The sequence below is a fragment of the Diorhabda carinulata genome, chromosome X, assembly GCF_026250575.1.
Source record: "Diorhabda carinulata isolate Delta chromosome X, icDioCari1.1, whole genome shotgun sequence".
In the NCBI taxonomy this organism is placed as follows: domain Eukaryota; kingdom Metazoa; phylum Arthropoda; class Insecta; order Coleoptera; family Chrysomelidae; genus Diorhabda; species Diorhabda carinulata.
In genome coordinates this window covers 63,275,147-63,301,113 of record NC_079472.1, presented here as the reverse complement: position 1 = coordinate 63,301,113, position 25,967 = coordinate 63,275,147, and the positions used below count along the sequence as shown (strand labels likewise).

General features: G+C 32.0%; 1 protein-coding gene across 4 annotated transcripts; it reads left to right on the top strand.

Moving 5' to 3' along the window:
- The first annotated feature begins 685 nt into the window (after positions 1 to 685).
- On the top strand, positions 686 to 24,511 carry LOC130901948 (sterol regulatory element-binding protein cleavage-activating protein). 4 transcript variants are annotated; one of them, XM_057813665.1, is made up of 12 exons: positions 686 to 884; positions 4,356 to 4,540; positions 6,874 to 7,101; positions 7,195 to 7,372; positions 11,065 to 11,210; positions 12,742 to 14,075; positions 16,239 to 16,562; positions 18,681 to 19,125; positions 20,079 to 20,250; positions 22,126 to 22,344; positions 23,430 to 23,703; positions 23,777 to 24,510. In XM_057813665.1, exons 2-12 carry the CDS (start codon positions 4,386 to 4,388, stop codon positions 24,160 to 24,162), a joined length of 3,861 nt encoding a protein of 1,286 aa, XP_057669648.1. In that variant the 5' UTR covers positions 686 to 884; positions 4,356 to 4,385; the 3' UTR covers positions 24,163 to 24,510. The 4 variants fall into 4 exon arrangements, with proteins under 4 accessions (XP_057669648.1, XP_057669649.1, XP_057669650.1 ...); XM_057813666.1 differs by having other exon boundaries at positions 695 to 884; positions 16,251 to 16,562; positions 23,777 to 24,511; XM_057813667.1 differs by lacking the exon at positions 686 to 884 and adding an exon at positions 3,282 to 3,607 and having other exon boundaries at positions 16,251 to 16,562; positions 23,777 to 24,511.
- The last annotated feature ends 1,456 nt before the right edge of the window (positions 24,512 to 25,967 follow it).

The window sequence follows — 25,967 nt, the reverse complement described above, 5'->3', positions numbered from 1 at the left end:
AAAAATTGATCGTTTTTCCCTTATTTGAGCTCAAACCTCTGCATAAATTTACGAAAAAGAAAAAATTGGCTTTAAATGACTCATAAGCTGCTGAATATTATTTAAAAAATTCAATTTAAACCCACTAATTCCTTTGTTTTTTTATAAGCTTCAATTTTGATGAGAATAATTTTTTTCAGAAAACGCGTAATTTTCGAGTTTTTCGTCAAAAAATGTTGAAAAACGTGTTTTTTTTTAATTTCCAATCGCGAATAACTCAGAAATTATCGAGTTAAATAAAAAACTTCATTCTACATTTTCTTCATAAAATTCAATTCTCTATCGAATTCCGGTCTTATTTTGAAATTTTAAATTTCCATCCCCGAGTAAGGGTAGCATTCACCACTGGGGTAGAAGCATACATTGGCACCAAATGAGCTTCTGTTAAAATTTCAAACTAATGCATGAAAGTCTTTAAAATTGCGAGGTGATTTGCTTAGTCACTGTACTACTTATGTAGAGAATGGAGACATCTTAGATAATTGGTATAGGTACAAGCCCAAACACCATTTTCAACATTATTCTGGTAGGAATTAGATAGTCAATAGGAGAGTGCCATCTATTTAATAAATACGCAAAATATATTGAATATAGACAGTAATCTGTAATGTCACAATATGCTTGGAAATGTTGACTAATTTAATAGTTTTTTACCCATGTTCAGTCAATGTGTGTCGGTTGGTGTAGTGTACATGTATCAAATATATATATATATATATACGCGTGTTTTTGATAATAGAAAGACGATTTTCGTGAATTTGCAAATAAGTGTTTTTACTATTTAGTGCAGTAATTGGATAACAATATTTTCGGTGTTATTGAGCATCCGTTCACACATGATTTAAGTAAGTTTTTTTATTCCAACGTTTAATAGTTACATTTTTTGCAGAAATTGCGTCATAGACATCAAGAAGTAGGGTTATATTACAAATTATATTGAAACTAAACGTTAATACGATATATTTTTATAGTAATTATAAATAGATACTATTAGATTTTTATTATTTTAAAATCCATAAGAATTATTAAGCATAACCAACTGTTAGATAATAATATACATGACCTTACTTATACCTGTTTCTAGTGGCCATATGAAAAGCCGAATCTATTAACAACAAGCAAAAAAGTAATGATCGATGAGTAATGCTATATTTTGCGTTGTATGTATATTTATTTTCACATAATAAAACCAGGTATTAAATTTTATATAAACTATTCAGATTTCAATTTATCCTTTAATACTTAGTTAATAAATTGAATAATTTTAAATTATTTTAACCTTGACATCAAGAAGTAATTGAATCAGAGTACTTAATAATTCTTAATATAAGTGATTGAATTTCTTATTTTTACTTGTGCAGGTATCAGTATAAATAGGTGCAAAAAACAACAACACCATATTAATAATTGTTTATAAGTTATTTCAATTGCTAATAGTTAAGTAATATATAATGATACATACCTTTTTCGATTAACAGTTGATGGTTTATGCAAAGATACTTTTTTTGTAATAATTGTGATAAATGAGGTTGACTAAGGGTTTACAACATTGGGAGCTTAAAATATAATTAAAATATGCTGGAATATTGTCAGAATGATATAAAATTATGATGAACGAGTATAAGAATTAATTAATTCCGTAAATTTGATAGGAAAATGTATGGAAATATTAAGAAAGGAAATTAAAAACAGTTTCAAAGGAAAATCTACTATATGGACAGTTATAGAAAGATATAGAAGTCATTTTAATAGAGGATATTTCATTTAGAAGTCCATGGGAAAGAATCACAAAATAGTCATTGCTATGGATTATGTTAGATGTCTTTGCTATATTTTATGCTTTGCTCCACTTTCCTGTCTGCTATCATAGTTCTATATTTGATACAGTCTTCACTTACATTTTTTTTCTTTCCATATTCTGCATGTCTAGTGCTCTGCATTGATCATGTTCGCAGTTGTATTTCTTGTATATTATCCATTAAAGGTTTTATTTCTATTTCATTGCTCAGCATTACCATCCATACTTTATTTTTGTAACTAAATATACTCTTCTTAAAATTTTTCCTCAATTGCTTGTACTTTAATTTGTTATCCAAGATTTCCAATGAACATAAAGATTAGTTTACATATTGTTGTAAAGATTTTTAACTTGGTCTCTTGGGTGATTACTTTTTTGTTAACAATTGCATTACCTACATTATACTAAAGTTTTCTTGTTTTCTCTATTCGTTGGTTTATTTTTAGTCTCAGGGAGCTTTGCTCATAAATTTTGGAATCTTTTGAGCTGTTCTATTTTGGGCTATAATTTTTTTCTATTCTTGTAGTTATTCTCTTCTTCTTGTTTAACCAGCTGTAAGGTCCTTGAAAATCAAGGCCTTCTCAACAATTGACTGCCAATTCTTTCTGTCCTGATCATGGTGCCTACAACGTCGAACCTCTAGCTGGATCAGGTCCGCCTCAACGTCCTCCAACCAACGAAAGTGGGGTCTTCTTCTCAGTCGCCGTCCTCCAGGAACACTTCATACATGGCTCTGTGTGGGTATCCATCAGAAGTATTTTTAGCTGACCTTACTAGAAGTGGTGGATCTTGATGAGCTTAGTGCATGTTTCAAGGTCAAATCGATTTGATATTGAAACAAGCAACCGTCTCAGCAAGATCCACCATTTGTAGTGAGGTCATCAAAACAAAAGATATTTGAGGAGTTTTTGATGGTTAGAAATTGAATATGAAATATTTTTTGAGAAGAAGAAGAAAAGACGCAAAATTATTTTTCTTTAAATAGGGATCGCCAAGTTTGAAAAACCTGGCAGACCTTTTTCTTTTTTTGTTTCCTTTGTTAAAAAATAGTAATTGCTCACATTGGTCCAAAAATATAGATTGTTGATTGTGGTTCACTACTTTAGAACTGAATTAGAGTGTGTATGTCTGAAATAATTAAATTTTTAAAAACAATATTGCAATATAATGGAAGCTGTAGTTACACAACTTAATTACTCTTCCACTTTAGGAAAGATAATTATCTGTCCATTTTGTGATTTATGTAACTGATTCTCATTCACATTTACTGACTCACAACATTTTGTACTGACTGCAGTTTTGCTTAATCAACTTATTTCATTTCTAAGATAAACAACATAAATAGATAACCCCTTAGCTTAACATTAAATTATATTTATTACTTTTTTTAATCAATAAAAAAAGCAATCAATCAAAATAATCACTGATAACATTAAAATATTTTAATTGCATACATTAAATCAGTTTGTTAGATTATATATTACAAATAAGGGTTTATATAATATGTGTGAACAGTCCTGGAACACTAAATTATTGCAAAAATTGTGGATCATGTACAAAATAACTTAATAACGAAATGTAGGCGGTCGAAAAAAGTCTGGTAAACAAAGTTTTCTATTACATTTTATGGTTTCACTTAAGTGTTTTAACTATACCTGCAAAATACATTAGATGGGGACCAAATGGATCTACCACATCATGAAATCAAATTATCTGAAATGGAGACAGGTATAGTCACTAGAAAGACACCGGACTTTGACTTAACCACTGGTAAGGTGTTGTAAGAATTATCTTATAAATTTTTGTTTATGCAATACTTTGCACCAACATATAGAAAGTGGCCCAAATAGTTTAGTTATAGATCAAAGACCTATTAGCTTGCTCACCATTTTATCTAAATGATTTGAAAAAATCTACTAAATGGCGTCCTGGAAGAAAGTAAAGTTATACCATAACAGCAACACTCATAGGCTAGTCAATAAAATAAATGAAGATTTTGAAGCTTATCAGCCTTCCTGGAAATCACACAAGCCTTATGGCACGAAGGATTACACTAAAGTCTTACCATTTACTCACTACAAATTACTGAAATCCTACTGTACAAATAGATACAATAACACACTCACCGATCTCCATGCAATCCTGTGTGGAGTCCCCCAAGGAAGTGTCTTAGAACTGGCTCTGCACTTAACATATACAGCTGATCTACCGGTAAAACAAAATGGGCAACAATCACTGATGACACTTTCATATTATCATCCTACATTGATTCTACAACAGCCTTAAGGAAGTTGCAGCTAAATCTAAACAAAATATAGATTTAGTTTGAACAGTGGCACATTCATGCTATTCATTTGTAAAGGACTTTTTTTGACTTATATAATGACAATAATCGTCGAAAAAAGCTGCTTTTTACACTTGTTATATAAATAACTACTAATAGGAGTGCTGAATCATTGTATTGCCATGTTATAGCAAATAATTGATTAATGGAATGGAAGATTTTTTTTTCTTTCAGATAAATTTCAACACTGGAGGTGCATAGTAAATGATTCCTCGGGATGACCCCCATCTGAGGGGCAAAACGGGAAAATCAACTCTACAAGAAAAAGTTGGTGTGTTCTATTATTCATTAGGACTCTTTTGCATCACTTATCCAATTTGTGTTCTGTGCTTTGCTATTTTTATAATCATTGTATCATGGTAAGTATAGAATATAATTTTTAATTCGTAATCTTCAAAGTGTTCATGCATCTTAACAACAAACGTCCCCTTGTTGATTTCATACAGTATAGTGCAAATACTTGTTTACATGTTTTTCACATTAAATTTTATCTTCATCTATGTTCAACATATCTAATTACTATTTTGAAGAGTTATTATCTGGAGAATTTTAATTTGTGTTTTTATGTTTCGCCTTTACTATGTATTTATTGAGCTATTAATTTTTTATTGTAAATAATTTATTTTCACGCCAATGAATAAATGAATGAAGGTCCTTGATCATTTTTTTTAATTACATGGGTTAATATACAAATGTATAGAGTGTGTCTACTTAAGTTGCAACTATGCGGAAAACTTTTTTATTATTGGTTTTATGAAAAAAAGTTTTTCTTGATAAAAAGTTTTGCATGGTCCAAAAGTTGAAAAGCAACCTTCAGATATCAATTTTTTAAAACAGTATACGAGGTTTTTCAAAAAATTTGAATTTTGTGCAAGAGTAATAAAGTATCTTTATTTTTTACAATTCAGAAAAATGTTATAAACGAAAGTTGTTTTGATTTAAAAGTTATATTAAAATATGCAATTACATTCATTTATTATGAAATTCAGGTTTTGTTATTATTTACTAATCATTCCGTATTAATTATTCTATTATTTTTATCAGGTAAGAGAGATAAATTGTATCCAGCCAGAATAATTAATACGGAACGATTAGTAAATAATAACAAAATCTGAATTTTTGTAATAAATGACTGTAATTGCATATTTGATTATAACTTTTAAATTAAAATAACTTTATAATATTTTTCTAAATTGTAAAAAATAAAGACACTTTACTCTTATACAAATTTATATCAAATTTTTTGACAAACCTCGTATACTGCTTCAAAAAGTTGATATCTGATGGTTGCATTTTAACTTTTGGACCATGCAGAACTTTTTATCAAGAATAACTTTTTTTCATAAAACCACTAATAAAAAAGTTTACCATATGGTTCCAACTTAAGTAGACACAATGTATGTAAGTATCATCCCTGTATTTCTACCACAAATATTTTTTTTACAAAATATACTAAACTTTTATCAATAGAGGAGACAAATAATAACAATAATAGGCCACGTAATTTACTACCAAATATTGATTATAAATCGGTAAAACATTTTAAAACACGTGTTTTTGAACATATTTCACAATTTTGAATTGAAGCCCCAAATTTTTTTCATATTTTAATCAACTATTGCACAGGATACTTAATAAGAAATCTTTTAACAAAAAATTGTGGTTAAAGTTTTTTTTATAACATCAAAAAAAATTCATTAAGCTTACGTTTAAGCGCTGACGTGCATCGTTCGTTTTGATATCGAAGCCCCAAATTTTTTCCAAATTTCCTTTAGCTATTGCAAAGGATACTTAATAAGAAATCTTTTAACAAAAAATTGTGATTCAAACTTCTTTTTATAACGTCAAAAAAAAATTCTTTAAATTTACGCTCTAGCGTCGACGCACATCGTTCGTTTTGATATCGAAGCCCCAAATTTTTACAAATTTTTTTGAACTGTTGCAAAGGACACTTAATAAGGAATCTTCTAACAAAAAATTGTGGTTCAAGTTTTTTTTATAACCTCAAAAAAAAAAATTTACGTTTGAGCGCCGACGCGCATCATTTTCAAATTTTATTTAACCATTGCAAAGGACACTCAATAAGAAACCTATTAACAAAAAAATGTGATGTGATTAATTTTTGATCTAATCCAAGCAATAAATTCCAATGTTAAACTTAATTGAATCTGAAAATTCAATGTTTAGCAAAAAATAAGAATAACTAAATGAAATCCAACTAGACTGTCTTCAGATTTTTGCAAGTACGCCTTACCAAACAAGAAAAGATTATCAAATTTGTATAAATATTTTTACATTAAATTAGAACGAAATTATTTCGTAAAAATAATTATATTGGACTTTGTTACAGTCATTAATTTTGTATGATTCAAATATTATGTATTTACATAAGATAATTAAAGTTTCTCAAATACCCATGATTATTCTTAAAATCACAAAATTTTTTATGTAATATTCCATTATTTAATCAGCCGATTAACCAACCGTGAAGATATTGATAAGCATTTCAATCATATGCATGATACATCACTCAATAAGTCGTGTGACAGACACACAAATGGCGCTCTCATTGTCAAATCCATATGACGTTTACGAAGTACCAACTTTCAAAAAACTATGTGTAAAATTTCATGACATCTCCAGAACGGAATTTTTTATATCAATTCTTACACTTTGTACAATTTTTTTGCAGGCTGCCATTAATGAACGTATCGTTCCCTGGGGAAGCTCCCCAAGTGTGGACAGCAAATTTCAATACAACCGATGTTCAACAACCCTACTGTTATGTCCAGCAAGTAGTCCTAAGAGTAGCAGTTTTACCGTGGAAAGATGATCTCACGTTAGGGGATGCCTTTCGAGCTCCCCTCTATGAAGCTTTCAAATTGTTAGATATTGTAAGAAATTATCAAGACCAAAATAGGTAACAATTTCTTCCTAATTAAATGTGTCCGTTGATGAAGTGAATGGTTCACGGTAACCTGTAGGTAGTTAAATTAACATTGTTTTTTTTTAGTTTGAAAAATTTGGGTCATGTGTGTCTTCATGTGGAAGCAATTAAAAAAACAAATGACAAATCAAATATTCTTCCGCAATATAATTGTTTGATATTGTCGCCAGCGAATCTCTGGAATCAAGACGTACAAGAATTTTCTCAAGATAGTTCATTACTCACTACGATATTCAATCATCATGTAAGTTACAACTTTATATCGAAGTTGGTACATTTCAGTTACACGTCGTTCTCTATTATTATAATCCGAAGCTTCTGTAAACTTATACATCACTGTAGTGTATACTTAAAATTAATTTATTCGTTTTTCTCATTTATTTGATCTGTTTTGGTGGGGTGGATTCATTACTTAATTCATTTATACACTTACACCAAATCAGTGATGCAGGTTTTCTAGCCGACGATAAGGAATAATGCAGCCGCAGCAGTATCCGCCCGTCCCCCATTTAAATAAAAAAAATTCAAAAAACACTACTACAAAAACAAAATAAAAATATATATCACCAAATCGAGAAGAGCCGTTTTCACTTACACCAGAGCTCTCCTTTCGTTTTCTTCTGGCCAATGGTCGTTCGGCTTTCCTCCTTTCCAAACAGGACAGCAAACACAAAATCTACGCAACCTCCACAACCCCAGCCCTGTAGAGGAGCTTCTCCCATATCAAATCCAACAAATTTTCCCTTATCATACCTAAAAATTATCCAACGAATCTCTTTCTCTCTTTACACTAAATACACTAAACCACGCACTAAGACTTATTACTAAACACTTATTTAATTTTTAACATATTAATTTATTTAAACACGCTATTTACTTGTCTATTACCAAGTTTTCGGGATGATATCAGATTATTTACATTACATAAGCAAGCTACTATACAAAACAGATCTCTCGGTAATTCGGTTCTAGAATAAAAAACGAATAAATAGGTTTGCCGTTCCTGGAAATGCGTACCTGGCGCGTCCACCACATAATCAGGACCGGTTTCACGATCCGTGTCGTGGACGAGTTCTTAACAATAATTTATGTGCATGGTTTTTTTGATGTGTGGGATAAATTTAAAACTCGTAGTATATTAAATCTAATTTATTTATAGTACATTATAACAACAATCTGAGTAACACACTGGTCAACATACTAGTTATGTAATTTGACTTTTATTTGTATCACAATTGCAATTCTAAGTAAACTACCCTTGCAGTACAATTGTCGAATGTTTAGATATTTTTTGCCAAATGTTTGGAATCTGATAATTTACTAATAAAAAGTATCCCCATCACCAAAATTTTAATTTTTAAAATATTCTATTAAACAGAAGCGGATTCAGGACCTTATGTGCTTTCTTAAAAATACTTTATTTTTCATACCAAAACACGAATTTGGATGAAATGAGACTCAAAAGACACTTGAAAGAAGATAATTTATAAAAATTGTTGTACCGTATCTTAGAATTTGATCATTTTCGCCTTCAAAATCAAAAATATGAAATTTATTTGAATCACATTTGAAGATATCCCCAAATCCCAATCATCAGATATTGAGTTTTATATGAGCTATTTTCAAAAATATTAAAGCCCCATTTTTTATTAGATGATTTTGAATAAATTTTTATAACTAAAAATTTCAATATTGTTAGAAATATCTCATATATGACATATCTGATGACCTCACTTGAGTTTATCTTTTTTCCGTAATACTGATAATTGTAAAACTCCCCATAAGCTACAAACTTTTGTAAACACACTGTATAAAGTTGCAATAAGACCTAGAAGAATCTATACATTATTTCCAAATGTTCATATCTTTTAATTTGTTAATAAAAAGTATCGCGTAATCAAAATTTGAACATTTTAAATGTTCTATTGGACAGGGGCGGATTCGGGGTCTGTACAAGTATGTGCTTTCTTAAAAATACTTCATTTTTCATACTAAAACACGAATTTAAATGAAATAGAACTCAATAGACAATCGATAGGAGATTACTTCCAAAAATTGTCGTACTGCATCCTAGAATTTGATCATTTCTGCCTCTAAAATCAGAAATATAAATCTCCTGTCAAGAATAAACAAGGTACTTAGGGTAGTTGGGGCTTGAATGACATTTGACGATATCCCCAAATTCCAACTGTCAGACTCCCCAAGCAATCTACTTCTGCTACAGTCACAATCATTCCACATTCTGGAATTTCTAAAAGAAGTGGTATTAATATATCAGCTGTAGACACTGAGGATCCTCAAAGTAGCAGCAAGTAAAAGGGGCACAATAGATCCTTGGGGTCGCAGTATACATCACATCTTAATAGTACATGATCGAGTCCCATTTTGTAATCTGCGTTCACATGTTTGGGTTTTTTTATCATTTTCATTATCAGTCCTTTAATAATGTTTTGATATTTGACTTCAATAGTCATAGAATGATAATCTAGGGTCAGAAAAAAGTGATGATGAACAAACAATCCTGACCCACCATTAAGAATGACAAAAAGATCTTCGATTGACTACCATCAAATAAGAAATTGGTCCTCTAGATTACAAGAATACCCCCTTCATAAAATGAATGTTAGAGATTAAATCCTTATTTGGATTCGATTGTGCACAATCTTTTCGTGTTGTAAATTAGTTATACATTAGCCTTGGATATATTATTGTCTGAGTAAATTTGATGTAAAAATTTAGATTATCCTAAAACAAATATTTACCGAACGAAAAAACGATATTGCAAAATTTTACCTTAATATAAAAACAAGATAAGATTTAAATATAGTTGCTGCACAAATATATTAGATAAAATCCAATTTGTTTTTAAATAGAATAAAACTATAATGATAGCAATTAGTATATTATAAAGAAAACTTGATTTAAAAAAACAGATCATTAATTTCATTATTAAACATAATTTGGATAATGATATTTATCAGAATATACAAAAACAGGTGGTTAAGGATGGAAAAGGGGAATAAATAGAAAGAATAGGATGTAATCCGTATAATGTAAAGAGATAAATAAAACCATCGAAAAGGAAATCCGAAAAGATATAAGACCTTATGAGACCAACTTAAAAGAGTGTATAGAGAACAATGAACATAAAAGTATTAAAATCCAAGTTAACAACAGGAAGAACAAAACTTTTTGAGATGAAAAACCATCAGTTGGATTAAGAATGGATGTGAGCGAAACAAAGATAATGAGGAATACAATAACATATATAATCATAGAATATCATATTGATAGTATACTATAATAAACAGAAGAATTGGTTTTACTTGGGTAGCATTTAAAAAAAAAGTATATGAATGATCTATCTTCACGTCCTAGAAACACTCTAAAGAAAAAAGTGTAAATCAATTAAGAACAGCAGATAAGGCAATGAAGATAGCCTTGCTATGATCCATAAATTAGAAGACTTAAAGCTGACTTTATAGCTGAAGTTGAAAGGGTAGTGGGTAGGTCATGTTGGAAGACAAGATAAATAAATATGGACCATAATGGTCACAGCATAGCGACCAACATAGAGGAGAGAAAAAGTAGGAAAAGCCCAAAAGAGCTGGCTTGATTACATTAAGAGAGTAGCAGGCGGATAAGGAGAGGCCTATGTCCAGGATTGGATGGACAACGGCTAATGAAGAAGAATCACTCTTTCCTTCCTTCTAATTTGACTTTTGTATACATGTAGCAATCGAATATTCTAGGATGTAAGAACAGGAATTTTCAAATTTCAAGTAATAGTAAATTTTTGGAATAAATAATTGAAAATAGTTGCGTCAAAATATTTTCAAGAATTGTCTTCTCTCTAATAAAAATATGTGCTAAATGTAATGAAGTACTTGTGAGTGAAAATTATTAAGTAACATTGAAATTATCTTTTATTTTTAGACTTTCCAAAAAGGGAAAACGTCAATTTCCGATATGGTTTTCGGTATGCAGCTTTTTGATACTGGCATTAAAAGGTACCCCTTGAGAAGCAGGCAAAGAATAATGCAATATGCTTTAACTTTGTTTTTCAAAGAATATGATTCAGTGTAAGTATTACAAATGTCATCATTATGAATAAATAAACGTGAAACATATTGAAACTTGATGTAAAGTTTCATGAAATTTTTATTTTTTTTTATAGTTTATAAAAAATTTCAAAATAATGTGTATGGATTATCTACTTTCTATGAAAGGCAAACTAGTTTTTGAAATAAAACACAATGGGATGATTCTTCTATGGAAATTTTGTGCAATTTTTTTCAAATGATGAAATTCGTTTTATAAAAGATTAGAATTATGAATATTTAAAAATATCGACTGGTTCGTCATTATTGTCAATTTTTGAAGTATATGTTTACAAAAAATCCTACTATAAATTATTTTGATGGATATCTTCCAAACTTTTGATCTTATTTCCGTTTACAAAGAACTTTTTGACTTGTAGCACCATTTGGAGTCTAATTCTGTGCCACAGAAGATTGTTGAGTATGTGACACCGAAAAAAAATTTTAAAATAGCTTTCCCATATCGACTGGTACATCACTTACTACGAATTTTTTAAGTAAATCATAACAAGAAGTGTTATTTTTGAAATATTTTACAAAAATTTTTTTAGAATGATTTTTTGTCAACAATCAAAGATGAACCAAGTTTTGATGTATTTTTCAGTCTTTTTCAAAAACCTTTTGACTTGTGGCAATATGTGGAGTCTAATTTTTTGCCACAGAAGATTATATGTTAAATGTTTAACAGCAAAAAATATTTGTTCTATAGAAACTTTTCAATTAACAAAAACGATAAAATTCATTCTACAAAAGCTAAAAATACCAATTTTTTAAAAATTAGTTTTTTGTCAACTTAAAATCTGAGATAAGTAAGTTATGATGTACTTTTAATTTTTTTTACAAATTTTTTGACTTGTGGCAACATTTGGAGTCAAATTTTTTGTCAAAGAAGATCATTGGTCTGTTTAAATATATATTATCAAAAAATATTAGTTCAATAGAAACGAATTTTTTAATTAAATCTGAACAAAAAGTGTTACTTTAGAATCTTTTTGAAATATTTTCCAAACTTATTTATTCAAATTAGCTCTTGTTTACTTTAAATCTAAGATGATCCAAATTATAATGTTTTTTTAGTTAAAAAAAAATAACTTGTGACATCATTTCGAGGCCAAGTATTTACCATAAAAGATTGTCAAATAAAGACACATTAAATATCGATTGTGCTTTTGAATGGTTATTTTAAATTAAATTTTGGAATATTCTGAATAAAATGAGATTCTGGTTATTTTAAAGCAAAATTAAATTTAACCAATTTGAATTCCCTCATTTTTTCCTTGAGTAAAACATAAAAAATACAGAAAATTCACTCAGTTACATGCAAAATCATAAAAATGAGCTCAAAATTGAGATATTTCAATTTTTATTTATTATAGCTGAGTTAAATAGCAGCAAAACCTCTATTTTGATCTAAAATAAAAATAAAAATGGATTTATGAATAAATTTGTAATTTATTTGTAATAATCTAATAGACATTTTTCTTTTTACACTAATTAATTGATTTTATTTTAGGTTTGTGGAAGGACTGAGAAACAAATTAACAGCAGCTTATCCCCTACATCAAGATACAACCCAGATATTAAATCACAAATTAAATGATGTGGTATTAATCAGTTACCCAGGGGAAATAAAATATATCGAACTCATTCCATTATTAGTGGCGTTCTTTTTGATTTTTCTCTACTATTATTTTTCCGTTAGAAAAATTGAAATAATCAAATCGAAATTGGGTATGGCGTTTACCGCTACTTTCACCATATTTTGCAATCTCACTATGACAATGGGAATCTGTTTTTTCTTCGGTTTAACATTAAATTCGGATGGCGGTAAAGGAATAATACCTTATTTGACTCTATTGGTCGGTTTAGAGAATGTTCTTGTTCTTACGAAAAGCGTAGCAGCGACACCATTGAATTTAGACGTTAAAATTAGAAACGCTCAAGGTTTAAGCAACGAAGGTTGGTCGATAACTAAAAATCTCTTATTAGAAATAACTGTATTAACGTTTGGTATATTTACTTTCATACCGGAAATACAAGAATTTTCCATATTCTCAATAGTCGTTCTAATAACTGATTCTTTTCTTCAATTATTCTTCTTTTTAACCGTCCTTGGTTTAGATATGAATCGTATGACACACGCGATCGAAAAAAACCAAAAGATCCGTAGTAGCTTATTCCAATCTCAAAACGTTTTCGATAGACCTTTTACAGGTGTTAAAGGTATGGTTAGATCAAAATCCCATCCGAGATTGACGAGTTATCCCGCTAATATTGTAGCCCCACAAAAACCGAGTAACCAAGAGAGAAAAATACCGAAAAGAGTGAAATTGTTCAACATTTGGGCGCAAACGAGGATATTCCAAAGATCGTTTATGTTACTTATGATAATCTACATTAGCATTATAGCATATAAAAGCGATTTGATGAATCAATACATCCTTAAAACTGAAGAAAAATCTGTGGAAAATAGTACAATGTTTTATCATGATACTCTATCTACTCTAAATTTATATCCAATTCCTAATAGGTCTGTAAATATAAACTATGTTACGTATAGTCCTTTGGAAGAACAGTACGAACATAATGAAACTCAAGGTATCGAAAAATTGAAACATCCTGATTATGCCGGAGGTTTGAAACCACCTTCTAGGCATTGGTCGGAAATATTGAAGAAATACAACGTTTCTCTTGGTGGCCAGGTGATTGCAGTTTTGCCAAATATTAAACTTTCTCACATTGTCAGACCAGAACAAGCAGTTATGTTACGTAATCCAAATGAGAAGTACGGAGATACATTCCATTGGCAAGCTTTGGCTGTCGCTTTAGATCCTATAGATTTTAGTGGTAAGTAAACTCTTTGGTTGTCATTCGAACAAATTTGATTCTATTACTTCTTTGATCCATTTCTCTTCTTTTATTCTAGTATCTATTTTATTAATTTAATCTTCACTTGCCATTTCACTCATTCTTTTAAACTATATAATTCGTAAAACGTAGATTTTAGATCTAGTATCTAAAAGAAAATAGGGTACCTGTGAAGCTATACAACCACAAACTAGCAAGGACAAATCCGTGGTATGGCCGATATATGAAAAACTTCTCTGAAAATCCTCATCCAGATCATCTGCAAAACCCTAAAATCCAATAAATGTGAAGATAATGACCTTTGCCTCTGGCTAAGACAAGTACAACTTCTCTGAACATCCTTATCTAGATGAACAGTAAACCCTGACTAAAGTAGCAAGTGTAGACCTACCTAATGGATCTTTTCTATAGTTGTGATAACAAAAATTTTTTCCAATATTCTCGTTTACAGTATTTCCAAACTTCAACAAACCAGTAACCGTTAAATCAATTATCCTTTTCTGTGGCTAAGACAAGAATTTTCTGAAGATAACATCTAGAGTACCTAAAAGTCCCAACATTAACCAACTAGCAGGTGTAAACTGATGGAACTGTCCCTTGACTAATATATCAAAAACTTCTCTCAAAATCTCTATCCAGATCATCTGCAAAACCCTACAATCCAGTAAATGTGAAAATAATGGTCTTTTCCTCTGGCTAAGACAAGTACAAGTTCTCTGAAGATCCTTATCTAGATGAACAGTTAAGCCTGACTAAGCTAGCAGATGTAAACATCAATAGTTCTGTATGAATGATATAAAAACATTTTTTTCATTATATTATTATATAAAAAATCTTCGCTGTGGCTAAAACAGCAACAACTTCTCTTAACATTGTCATTTATCGAACATGAACAGTCCAGTAGCTAAGAAAGCTGTTAACTTTCATTTAGAATGTTATAAAAACATTTACTGTTAATAATCTTGTATAAAGAACCTTCCCTGTGACTAAAAAAACCACAACTTCTCTTAAAATCCCAATTTAGATTACTCTTAGAGACATCCTCATCCAGAATGCCTATCCCAACAATCCTCTTTGTCTAGTGTTAACATCTAATGCTCCTCCAATCCATAAACGTCTGATAAAAATTCTTATTTAAGATGACATTCCTCTATTTTATATGGTTCATGGTATCATTGTAGAAGGCCAAGGTGCCGTTGAGCACATGCGCTTTGACTTTGTCCTTTTAACGTCAATAAGCAACTTGTGAGGCTTGCCAAAATGTTTAAACCGCGTTCGTGTGAGTGCCGGGCACTCACAGATGACCCAAACGAGCTGGATCTTGCAGCCATCACTCACCAGATTTTGTGGGACTTTTTGCACTCCAGCACTAGCCTAGAGCACACCTTTTCGGACGTTATAACTTGTATGAGAGCTCTGCTGAGTAGTTTGAGATTACTGTGTTCCCGTGGCGTTGAGGATCACGCGTCCGCATTCCATCACTGCGAATACCTCGGCTTGGAAGACACTAGCGTGTTCCCAAGAGAAATAGATTCGCTTATTTTGGGTTGAAGAAGCTTGCTCCGTCCAAGCCATTCCTCCTGGAGCCGTCTGTTTACCAGGTGGCTCCATTATTCAGTATAGCAGGCCTGGAGTCACCGATCCACTGCTCCCGCTCAGTTATGTGTGCCTCAAAACCCTTATTGTTAACGGTTGTAGGAGTTATTTGGTGGAAGGCCCAGTAGGACTTCCAAACTGCTCTAGTTGGGAACGTATGCATGGACTTTGTGATACTGAAACTGTCCAGTCGCGTTCTTGTTTTCGCTTTCCCTGCTATTTTATATAATCTAGTCTCTTATTGTACTATGGATTACCAATTTGTTTACCTTCAAATAAACTTTGACTCAGTACCCATAGTAGAAATTCTAAAAAAAATCTCTTCTGATTATAATTAGCTCTATATTTGACAAGATGTTATACACTGCTTCTCAAAGGGCAATGAGATATTTTGGTGTTCCAGTGTTTATACATGAGACCTCTTCACTATGTTCCATTAAATGCTTATACGTCACGCAAACAGTACTTCAATTTGGATTCAATCCCGTATTAGGATTAGAAGCAACAAAATTGAACCGAGCAGCTTATTAATTTTTATATAAACAGTTAATATTTTAGATGAAGTTACTGGACATGTTCTTCCGCAAGCCGATCAACCGTTCTATCCCACATCTCCAATGGAAATTTTCCTAACGACAATTCTCTGTTTAATAAGCGTCGTCGTTCTCGCATATGCATTCGTCGTTCTCTACAGATGCATTTGTTCGAGAAATTATGCCGAATGGAGGGCTTCTTGGTTCAATGAAAAAGTAATTGAACAACAAGAAGATCAAGTGCTACTAGAAACGATGCCGGTTAGCTTAGAAGGACATAGTCAAGAAATAGAATGTATAGCAACTGATGGAACGAATATTGTAAGCGCTTGTTTAGGTAAGAACATAGATATCTGCTTTTGCCTCTCTCCATTATCGTTTCTAATTTGAATAGTTTTCTATGTTATGTTTTCACTTTAATCCTCCAATTTTCAACAATATAATTTATTTGGTTGTAAAATTGAAAAACAATGTATACTTATATATTATTTTGATTGTGATGACCAATTTGAGTTTTTAGGTTATGTTCAAGAAATTTAATACTAAATACGGTAACAAAAAGCAGTAGGGGAGAAAATACTATCACTGGCTAGCCTTTTATAACAAATAAAGGAATTAGTCAAGGACAACACATTCCATGTTGTGGGTACTAGGGTATACTTCAGTAGATAGAAACTACAAAGAAAGGGCCCCAAACATCCTTCAGGAAACCATATAGGAGGAAAATAAACAAAAAAAACAACTACAGATTATGTGGACCCATCCACACGTTTACTGGATAGAGCAAAAAAACTTACCCATACTGAAGCTGGTAAATGCCCTAAAATTACAATTGAAGGATCAGGAATAAAGGAACTATGATTATTTGAGACGATCCATAAAAACTGGATAAAGGAGAACACTGATCGTTCTGAAAAACTATGAAAATAACCCGGCAGTTAAAAGATTCATGAATGAGAGACCTTATTTGAGGTTAGAGAAGTTGTCAAAATGACTAAATAGTGTTGCATTTAAGAAAGGGGTTCAAACATCCTTAAGAAAACCAAAACTCTTCCATTGTGTAAACACTCATATGATATGAGGAAAATAAACGGAAAATATTGAACCACTGGGACATCATAGTAAAGCTGCAACAAGAGAAGTAACTATGACTAAAAAGATTAGAAGAATAGCTTAGCTAGACCAAGTTTGCACCGAGGATTTTAACATAGATTCGCCTGAATGGACTCAAACTGATGGAAAAAGATTAATACAGATTCTGTGGACCCATCCACACATTTGCCGAATGTAAAGCATCACAGATTCTACTGGATAGAACAAGAAGGCTTGCCTAAACTGAAGCTGGTAGATGCTCTAAAATTTTAATCGAAGGAACAAGAATAAAGGAATCAGTTTTTGAGATAATCCATGTAAACGGGATAAAAGAGAATAATAGATCTTTTATTTAAGAATATAATACATTTATCATTTTAAAAATGTATAACATTAGCCAGCAGTTAATAGATTCATGAGTGGGAAATGTAATATGAGATTAAGAGAATTGTCAAAACGATTAATAATGTTGCAGCAAAAAATTTTATACTTTATTTCATTATTTTGGTAGCTATCTTTTAGATCTGACCCCCCCGGGGTCTATTTACTGTTTCTATACCTGAAGAAAAAAGTTACAAGCAGAAAAATATCAATCAACTGGTGAAGAATTGGAGTTAGAATGCTTGTGTCACTTTCATAGGAAATCATTTTGATTAATAAAACGATATTTGAATTATCAAAGTGCTATATCTGACTTAATAATACTGACTTATCCTCAAAAGAATATTTATTTTCCTTTCACATTTTTAATGTCCCTTTTGTACCCATTTCTTCCACCTTTTTTTCCATTTTTCGAAACTTCTATGGTTTTTCCTTTTCACCCCATTTATTTCCCAGTCTCCCCTTTGTCATAACGATTACCTCCATTGCCTCCTTAATCTGTTTTTCTGCGTTCTTACTTTTCTTATGGCTTTTTTCTTTTGTCCCATCTTCTGTATCACACAATTTCCATTATATTTTTGTTAATGTTTTTTGTTGTTGTATTTTTGTCTCTCAGTATTATTTTATTTAGTAAATATTAATTTTTTTGTTAATTTATTCGTCTCATTAGACTTTTCTGCATCTATTTTTCCCCTTTTTCATCCATATATCCTCAAAATGTTCATATACTAGTACTTTTTCTTTAAAATATTGTCATTTCGATAAGTATAAAAAGCATAGTATTTCAAACTGCCCCCTTGCTCTATTCCCCTATCCAAAAAAAGGTTCTCCATTCACACTTCTAAAAAATAGCACCTCCCTTATGATTAAGATAGATCGAGCATCCTATCAACTGTACAAATTATTAAAAATAATTTAGGACTACCCTTTATTGATTACTGTCGTATGTATTATTATTAAATTGTGAATTTTTTGTTTTTAGGTGGTCAAATAAAAGTTTTCGATAATAATACAGCCGAATTAGTTTGCGAAATCAATAGGAAACTAATTTTCACAGATCCCAAACAAACTGACCTGGCGTCAGAATTAGACGAAACGCTTTCAGATTACGAATCCGGTTCTCCACCGTCACGGGAAGATTCTTTTCCTAAACTACTCAATCGCATCAACACCGATTTTTCTTTTAGCACTGAAGATTATTCGGATCATTCCAATTCCATAGATTCGAAATATAATTTCAACAAATCATACAGGCACTTCTACTATAATCACAACTTTGATGTTCGATTGAGGAATCGGTACGAGTCTCTTAAAGAAGAAGCCGCCAAAAGGCAAAGCGTTAACGAAAATTTTATAAAAAGAAGAAGCTTGAATAAATGCGATGAAATCGATTTCAAAAATCACAAAGACGTTATGGTGTATAACGGGTGAGTTTTATTTCTATAAAAATTAATTTTTATAGTGAAAAGAATTAACTCACAACAGAAAATATTTTCAAGTGGTAGTAATAGTTAAGCGTTTGATAAGGTGTGGCACGAAGGCCTTCTTCCATCTTACTTCAAATTACTCATGTACTTAACAAGCAGACAGTTCAGAACCAATATCAATGGAGAAGAATTAGACACATTCTGGAGTACCATAAGGCAGCGTTCTGAGGATGTTTCTGGTCACGAAGATCCAGCAACTGCGACATCTCACCTTCAACATCACTTAGAAGATTGGACGAGGAAGTGGAAAATAAAAATAAACGAAACATCTTCACAAATAGTTTGAGAAAAAACCAAGAACCATGAGTCACTATAAATAATAAAAAAAATACCAGAAACACATTCAGTCCGTTATCTTGGAATACATCTGGATTCAAAACTAAACTGAAAAGAGTACATAGTTAAAAAGAGAATGATATCTATGGACCAAAAGATTTTTATCTATAAGATTGTGATGAAACTAATACAGACTTAAAGCATAAAACTTTTGGATTGTGCCAATAAATCGAGTACCTCCAGAGGTCCCAATCGTGTAAATACACCTTGGTGTGCATCGAATGATACTCTCCACAAAGGTCTTGGCATACAGACATCACAGAAGAAATCCAGAAGCATAGCAGCAAATATCATGATCCACTACGGGGACATGATAATCCTCTAATGAAACCATTATTTGAACCCCAAAGTGAAAGACTACTTCCTATAGGTTTCAAATGAAATATAGTGGCCCCTTCTCTAGAAGAGACCTTATTGTGCCAATGAAGAACTTCTATGCTAGCTAATTAACGTATAAAATATTTTTTGATTTGACTGCTGATTTATATATAAATAAAAAAAGTAGTAATGTAATTTTTTACAAAATACATCCCACTTTAACAATTTTCGTTTTTCAGATCTAGTTCTGGAGGTGATGGTATATCTGCAGACGAAAGTACCGACTGCGTGGATATTTCAGATTGTAAACTATCACCGATATGGTGTATGGACTATTTAGATAATTTAATTGTCATAGGCTGCGCAGATGGAAGATTGGAATTTTGGGAAGCCTCCTCTGGAGACTTGAAGGTATGTATGTGTACACTATACACTGCGAACCAAGGGATCTAATGTCCCCTTGTCTTGCTGCGACACTTATTTGATCTATTAATCCCTTTCCTTTTAGAAAGTTTAGTATGTGGCAGCTAAATATCTTCATCTTCTGTTTCATTTGCACCAAGGTGTAAAGAAGTTCCGATTAACTGATCTAATTGCATATATTTTTCTGTGGTTCTAGGTTCCCAGGAGTATCTTTGTCTGTGTCAACCCTTGTAAATTGCCACAGATCATATGATGAGAGTATTTGCCCTACCGTGGCAAGTATGTCCGTTATTTCATTTCTCTCCATTCCAGTGTGTTATGGAACATTGTAATAATTCCTTTCTAAATTGAATTAGATACATTTTTCAATTTCTGCTTGATAAATACTTGGTATATTTTGGAGCCATCTGTTTATCATTAGATACCATTTCTGATATGTTATTTTGATTCCCTTTACTTTTACAGTTTGGTTTTGAAATCAATCTTGCTGCTGCATGTCCCAAATTTGATCACTTTTCGAGTGAGGTATATTTGTACCTTTCTGATATTGATTCTTATGTTCATATATATATTGTGGCTAAACACCCCAGATGGGGTAACGCCGCTCTTACGAGCTTTCTAGATCTTTTTTTTTTCTTTGTTTCGGGGTAGATCAGTCCCCATTCTCTTCTGTTTATATCTTGTGGCACATATCCTGCCAGGCTCGTCTATCTTTCGTTTTTTCTTGCCAGTTCCACATCCCAATTCTCTTAAGGTCGTCTTTTACCTCTTGCCACCATGTAGACCTTGGTCTTCCTCTTCTTCTAGCACTTCCAGGGGTCCAATCTAATATTGAGTACGCTACTGTTTCCTCTCCTGCTCTCCATACATGTCCCAGCCATCTTGCTCTTTGTTGTTTAATTTTTCTTACTATGTCCTCTTTAATTTCTTGTGCTATTTCATGGTTCATTCTTCTTCGGTACTCATTTTCTGTTAGTTTTACTGGTCCTAATATTGTTCTTAATATTTTTCTCTCAACAATTCTTAAGTCTTCTTCTTGCTTTTTTGTCATAGTCATAGTTTCTGCAGCATACATCATGACCGGTCTAATAACTGTTTTATATATTCTCATTTTTGTACTTTTTCCTAGTATTTTGTTTTGCAGTAGTTTTTTGTTAGCGTAATATGCCCTGTTAGCTGCTGTTATTTTTTCTTTGACTTCTGCCTCTTTATTTCCGTCACTACTTAAGGTTGTTCCTAAGTACTTGAATGTATCTACTTCCTCAAAATCAAAATTTCCAATTTTTATTTTCTGTTTACCTCCTATAATACGTTTATCTAGCCTCATTATTTTTGTTTTCTTTTCATTTATTTTGAGACCCATTTTACTTCCTTCTAGTACTATTTCCTTTAGCATTTCTTCCATTGTGTTTCGACTTCTTGTGATAAGTGCTATGTCGTCTGCATATGCTACTATTTGTCCACTTCTAGTTTTTATTGTTCTCTTGTCTATTTTACGCATCACATATTCCAGTGCCAAATTGAACAGCGTCGTTGATAAAGCATCCCCCTGTCTTACACCCTGATTTATTTCAAATTCTTCTGTGTTCCCCACTTGTGTCCTTACTGTGACTGTTGTTTTCTTCATTGTACACTGTATTAGTTTTCTTAGTTTGGGGTGTATTCCCAGTTCTTTTAGTGCCGACATGAGCTTACTTCTTTTTATCGAATCAAACGCTTGTTCAAAATCTATGTGTTCATACCGATTCGATATAGGGGATTTCCGATCTTACAAAGCAGGATCTTGGGGTCAGACTTGAAGGTAGCAAAAATTTCTTGAATTTGAAATTGAAATCAATTGATATAACTAATATAAATTTACAGTGTATTTTCGAAGATGGTTCGGAATCTGGTATAAACCATCTGAAAATAGTCGGTGCCAAAGTAATAGCTGTAAGACTGTGCGGTTCATTGGAATTGTTTCAATTACAAACGTTTAATCAGGGTAGGCCCGTCGATTGGAATTTTACGTGCGCTTATAGAAGAATGCACGTTAGGACTGCCTCTGCTGGATCTATTTCAGAGAAAGACCTTAAAAAACAGGTAAGGACACATATACAAAGAAAGAGACATAAAAAAGTAACATTATGATCAAGTATACAATAATAGAAATATCTTCCTAAAAGGAGTCCAAAGATGCACAGAAGCTCAAAGACTCAACTAAACGGAACGTTTAATAAGAAAAAAATTACATTATTGAGAAGGAAGGATAGGTTAAGGAAGACTTGGAGAAACAAAATTGAAAAAGGAATGTTGTTTATTTATAAACTATGTGATATCTACGTGGTATAAAACATGACACCGTAAGGGAAAAGGAAACCAAAAATTCATGGAAACTTGAAGATTCGGTTGAGTTGGACATATAAACCAGAAGAAGATCAACAGACATAATTAAAAAAGTAAAATTATCATTGAGAAGAAGGGATAGACCATGGAAGAACTATATTGAGAGGAATGGATGTTTATAAAGTGGTGGATAAAAGAATATCAAAGATAGATAAAGGCTCAAAAACTCGGGCTTTAGCATATAATAGGAAGATCATTCTGGAAGCAATAGGCTAAGGATGAATTTGAAGAAAGACATTTGACGGAACAAAAAAATGTAACAGGAGCCAATGCCAACTAATTACTATAGAAATAAAAGAGTGATTCAAATTAAAGATAGTATTTGGAAATGCCTAAATTGTTTGTCATAGTTTTGAGAATTCAATGGTTTGATGAGCATTTGTTCACTCATAAAAAACGGAACTGTATAAAATCCTCTTTAGTAGACATATGCGATAAAAATTACAGTAATAAACAAAAATGAAAAGAGGAGGAATTAAATATAGTCAAGAGATATATAAGAGAACAACGTTAAAACCAAACATCATACCATAATAGAAAATAAGATCAATGATAAGTTTTGATTGATTGAATTGGTTCCATAACAAAAAAACAATAGTCATAATAGAGAAGAAAGAAGAGAACAAGAGCATAACAGAAAGTAACATAAAATTTATTCAATGCAGACAACAGCTGCAAGAAACTAGAGAAAAAAATAACCTAGGAATTCTTAAGAATTGCATTGCTAAAACCGCAAATATTATAAAGTTTAATTTTATCTTGTTTTACCTTCCATATTTTAGACTTATAGTGATGAAGACTTGCGTGTAATCAAAATCCATTCCATCAAAGCCCACCAGCAACCAGTGATGTGCTTAGATTGCGAAGGAGGAAGGATATTGACTGGAAGTCAAGACCATACATTGAAAGTTTTCAAATTAGAAGATGGTAATCCTGTATACACTTTACATGGGCATTGCGGACCTATTACCTGTCTGTTTATAGATAGAGTAAATCCTGCAACGTCCGGAAGTGGTTCGCAGGATGGAATGTTGTGCGTCTGGGATTTACTCACAGGTAAAAAATATTGATTGAGGGAGAATATACGTAGAAGTTGTTTTTTTTTATTTATTTACAAATTGTCTTGTAGGTGCATGTATGTACAGCATCCAAGCCCACGACGGAAGCATAAGTTCGCTGACTTATTCGGAAAGTTACGTAATTTCCTTGGGTACAGACGAAAGACTTTGCGTTTGGGAACGTTTTCAAGGAAATCTACTTACAACCATTTACGTTTCGCATACGTTTTCTACGCAAGTTTTAATGTTGGCGCAACATTTAGTAGTGACTGCTCGTAGTGGCGGTTTGATCGTTTGGGACGTTCGAACGGGCGATTGCGTAAGGACAATAACGTTAGGACGGGAACACTTCGTGTTTATAAATAAGTTGTTGTTACTTAGGGACGCAGTGTTGTGTGATTACGGAAAACAATTGATGCTCGTTAGATTTCCTTTAATGACACACAAATTCGATTAAGACCAAAAAGATTTAATTTATTTAATCAAATTTAACCTGTAGTCGCAAAGATACAATTTATATTTAATATATGAATATAATATTCGTGCCTTCACTATTTTTTCGATTATTGTTTTTTATTTTATTACAAAAATCGTTGTTATTAATTTATTGAATTATATAACTATTTATTTAAAAAAATATGAAACGCGACATTTGTAAGCAAGTATTTGGCTTCCGTGGTCGAGCGGATTGATTGCTTTAAATACTGTTTAGAATACAACAAATGTCGTAAAAAATTGGCCTTACTTTGGACAATTACGTCTGTACTATTTTTGTAATTGTTAATAAATCTTTTTACAATAACAATTAGTAGTTTTATTTAAATACACTGAACAAAAAAATCAACAAGTCGCATACAGTCTAGCAAAAGATCTGTAGCTTCATAATGAGTGGTCTATGTTCATATTGAGTTATTTCTTTGTCTAAGAAACTGAATCTGAAACAATGAAAAAGCGTTATAATTAACAATAAAGAAAATACAAGTTTAAATTCGTAAAAATAATAATTTATTTGGAATTAACCTATCAATATTTAGTGTTCCATCCCTTGATCCTAATAACATCTTCAAATCGTTTTTCTCAATAGAATTAAGGTCTAGGCTACGTGCTGGCCATTCCATAGCGGCAATTTAGACATCCTGAATACACTACCGTACGGAACCTACAGTTTGTGTACGGGCATTGTCCTGCATTAGGATGAAGTTTTCGCTGATTAAACTGGCGTAGGAAACTACGTAATCCCTTAAAATTTCTTCTATATATCGGTTCGCCGTTAATCCCATGCTCGCCCAAATCATTCAAAAGTTACACGTTTATTTCCATGCAACTCTGCGCGAATCTTTCTCCAAGTCTTCTGTATACTCGTCCTCTTGTATAGTTACCAACACTTTGTTTTCTTCTCAGAAGAGAATGGAGCCCAGGCGTGGCAAATCATATACAGGCTGAGGTGAATTTGGGGCTAGTATCTGACCTTTTTGTCCCAAAATTATCTGCCCAAGTCTTCTTCTGACTGTCCAGTTACTCATAGTCACTCCTTACGTTTCCCTTGGATGTGCACCTTTTAAACTCTAGAAAAATCCGATTTATTCATTTTCAACGCACTGGTTACTTCTTCTATTAAGTCTTCTTCTCACTGTCCAGCCACTCCTCATGATTCTGAGTTCTTGTTCAACTTGAACACCAGTGAGGGTCTGATTTCTCTGCGATGTGCTGACAATGAATCGGTCATCTCTCTTGGAAGTGCACCTTTTCCATCTAGAACTGCATATTCGATGAAAGTTACCAGTAACGACGGTAAACTCTGGGAAAAGCCGACTGATTCATATTCAGGGCACTGGTCACTTCTCGGTGACTCTGACCTTGTCACAACTGGATGAACGCTTGAGCGGCTTTATCAACTGTTAGGTTTATTTTCAGGTAGAATTCTTGTTTGTTGATAACTGAGATTTGTATTGGTTGAAGTTTGATGGCTGACTAATAATGGTGAGTCAGGTAGATAACCTTTTATAAGGGTCACTTACCCTTAATTAGAACAATTCTGAACAAGCATACAAAGGTGGTTACCGATCATAACATATTGTTGTAGGACTGTGAGGGCAAGAAACATTACAATATTTTATATCATTTTGAAGCCAATACCATTAGCTTAAAATATTTTACTACAAAAAATATACTTTCGTGTTCAGTTTTTTTGCTAGTGACGTACGATGGCAAGGGTGGCGACCTGACTTGACCTGAGTCGAGTGTATTATACTCAATACCTAT

What these genes read in the sequence shown, in the direction of transcription:
- LOC130901948 (XM_057813665.1), top strand. Translation starts at nt 4,386, where the DNA reads ATGATTCCTCGGGATGACCCCCATCTGAGGGGCAAAACGGGAAAATCA. An exon ending in TTTATAATCATTGTATCATG is followed by an intron (nt 4,541 to 6,873) that starts GTAAGTATAGAA and finishes ATTTTTTTGCAG; the next exon opens with GCTGCCATTAATGAACGTAT. An exon ending in TTCAAAGAATATGATTCAGT is followed by an intron (nt 11,211 to 12,741) that starts GTAAGTATTACA and finishes ATTTTATTTTAG; the next exon opens with GTTTGTGGAAGGACTGAGAA.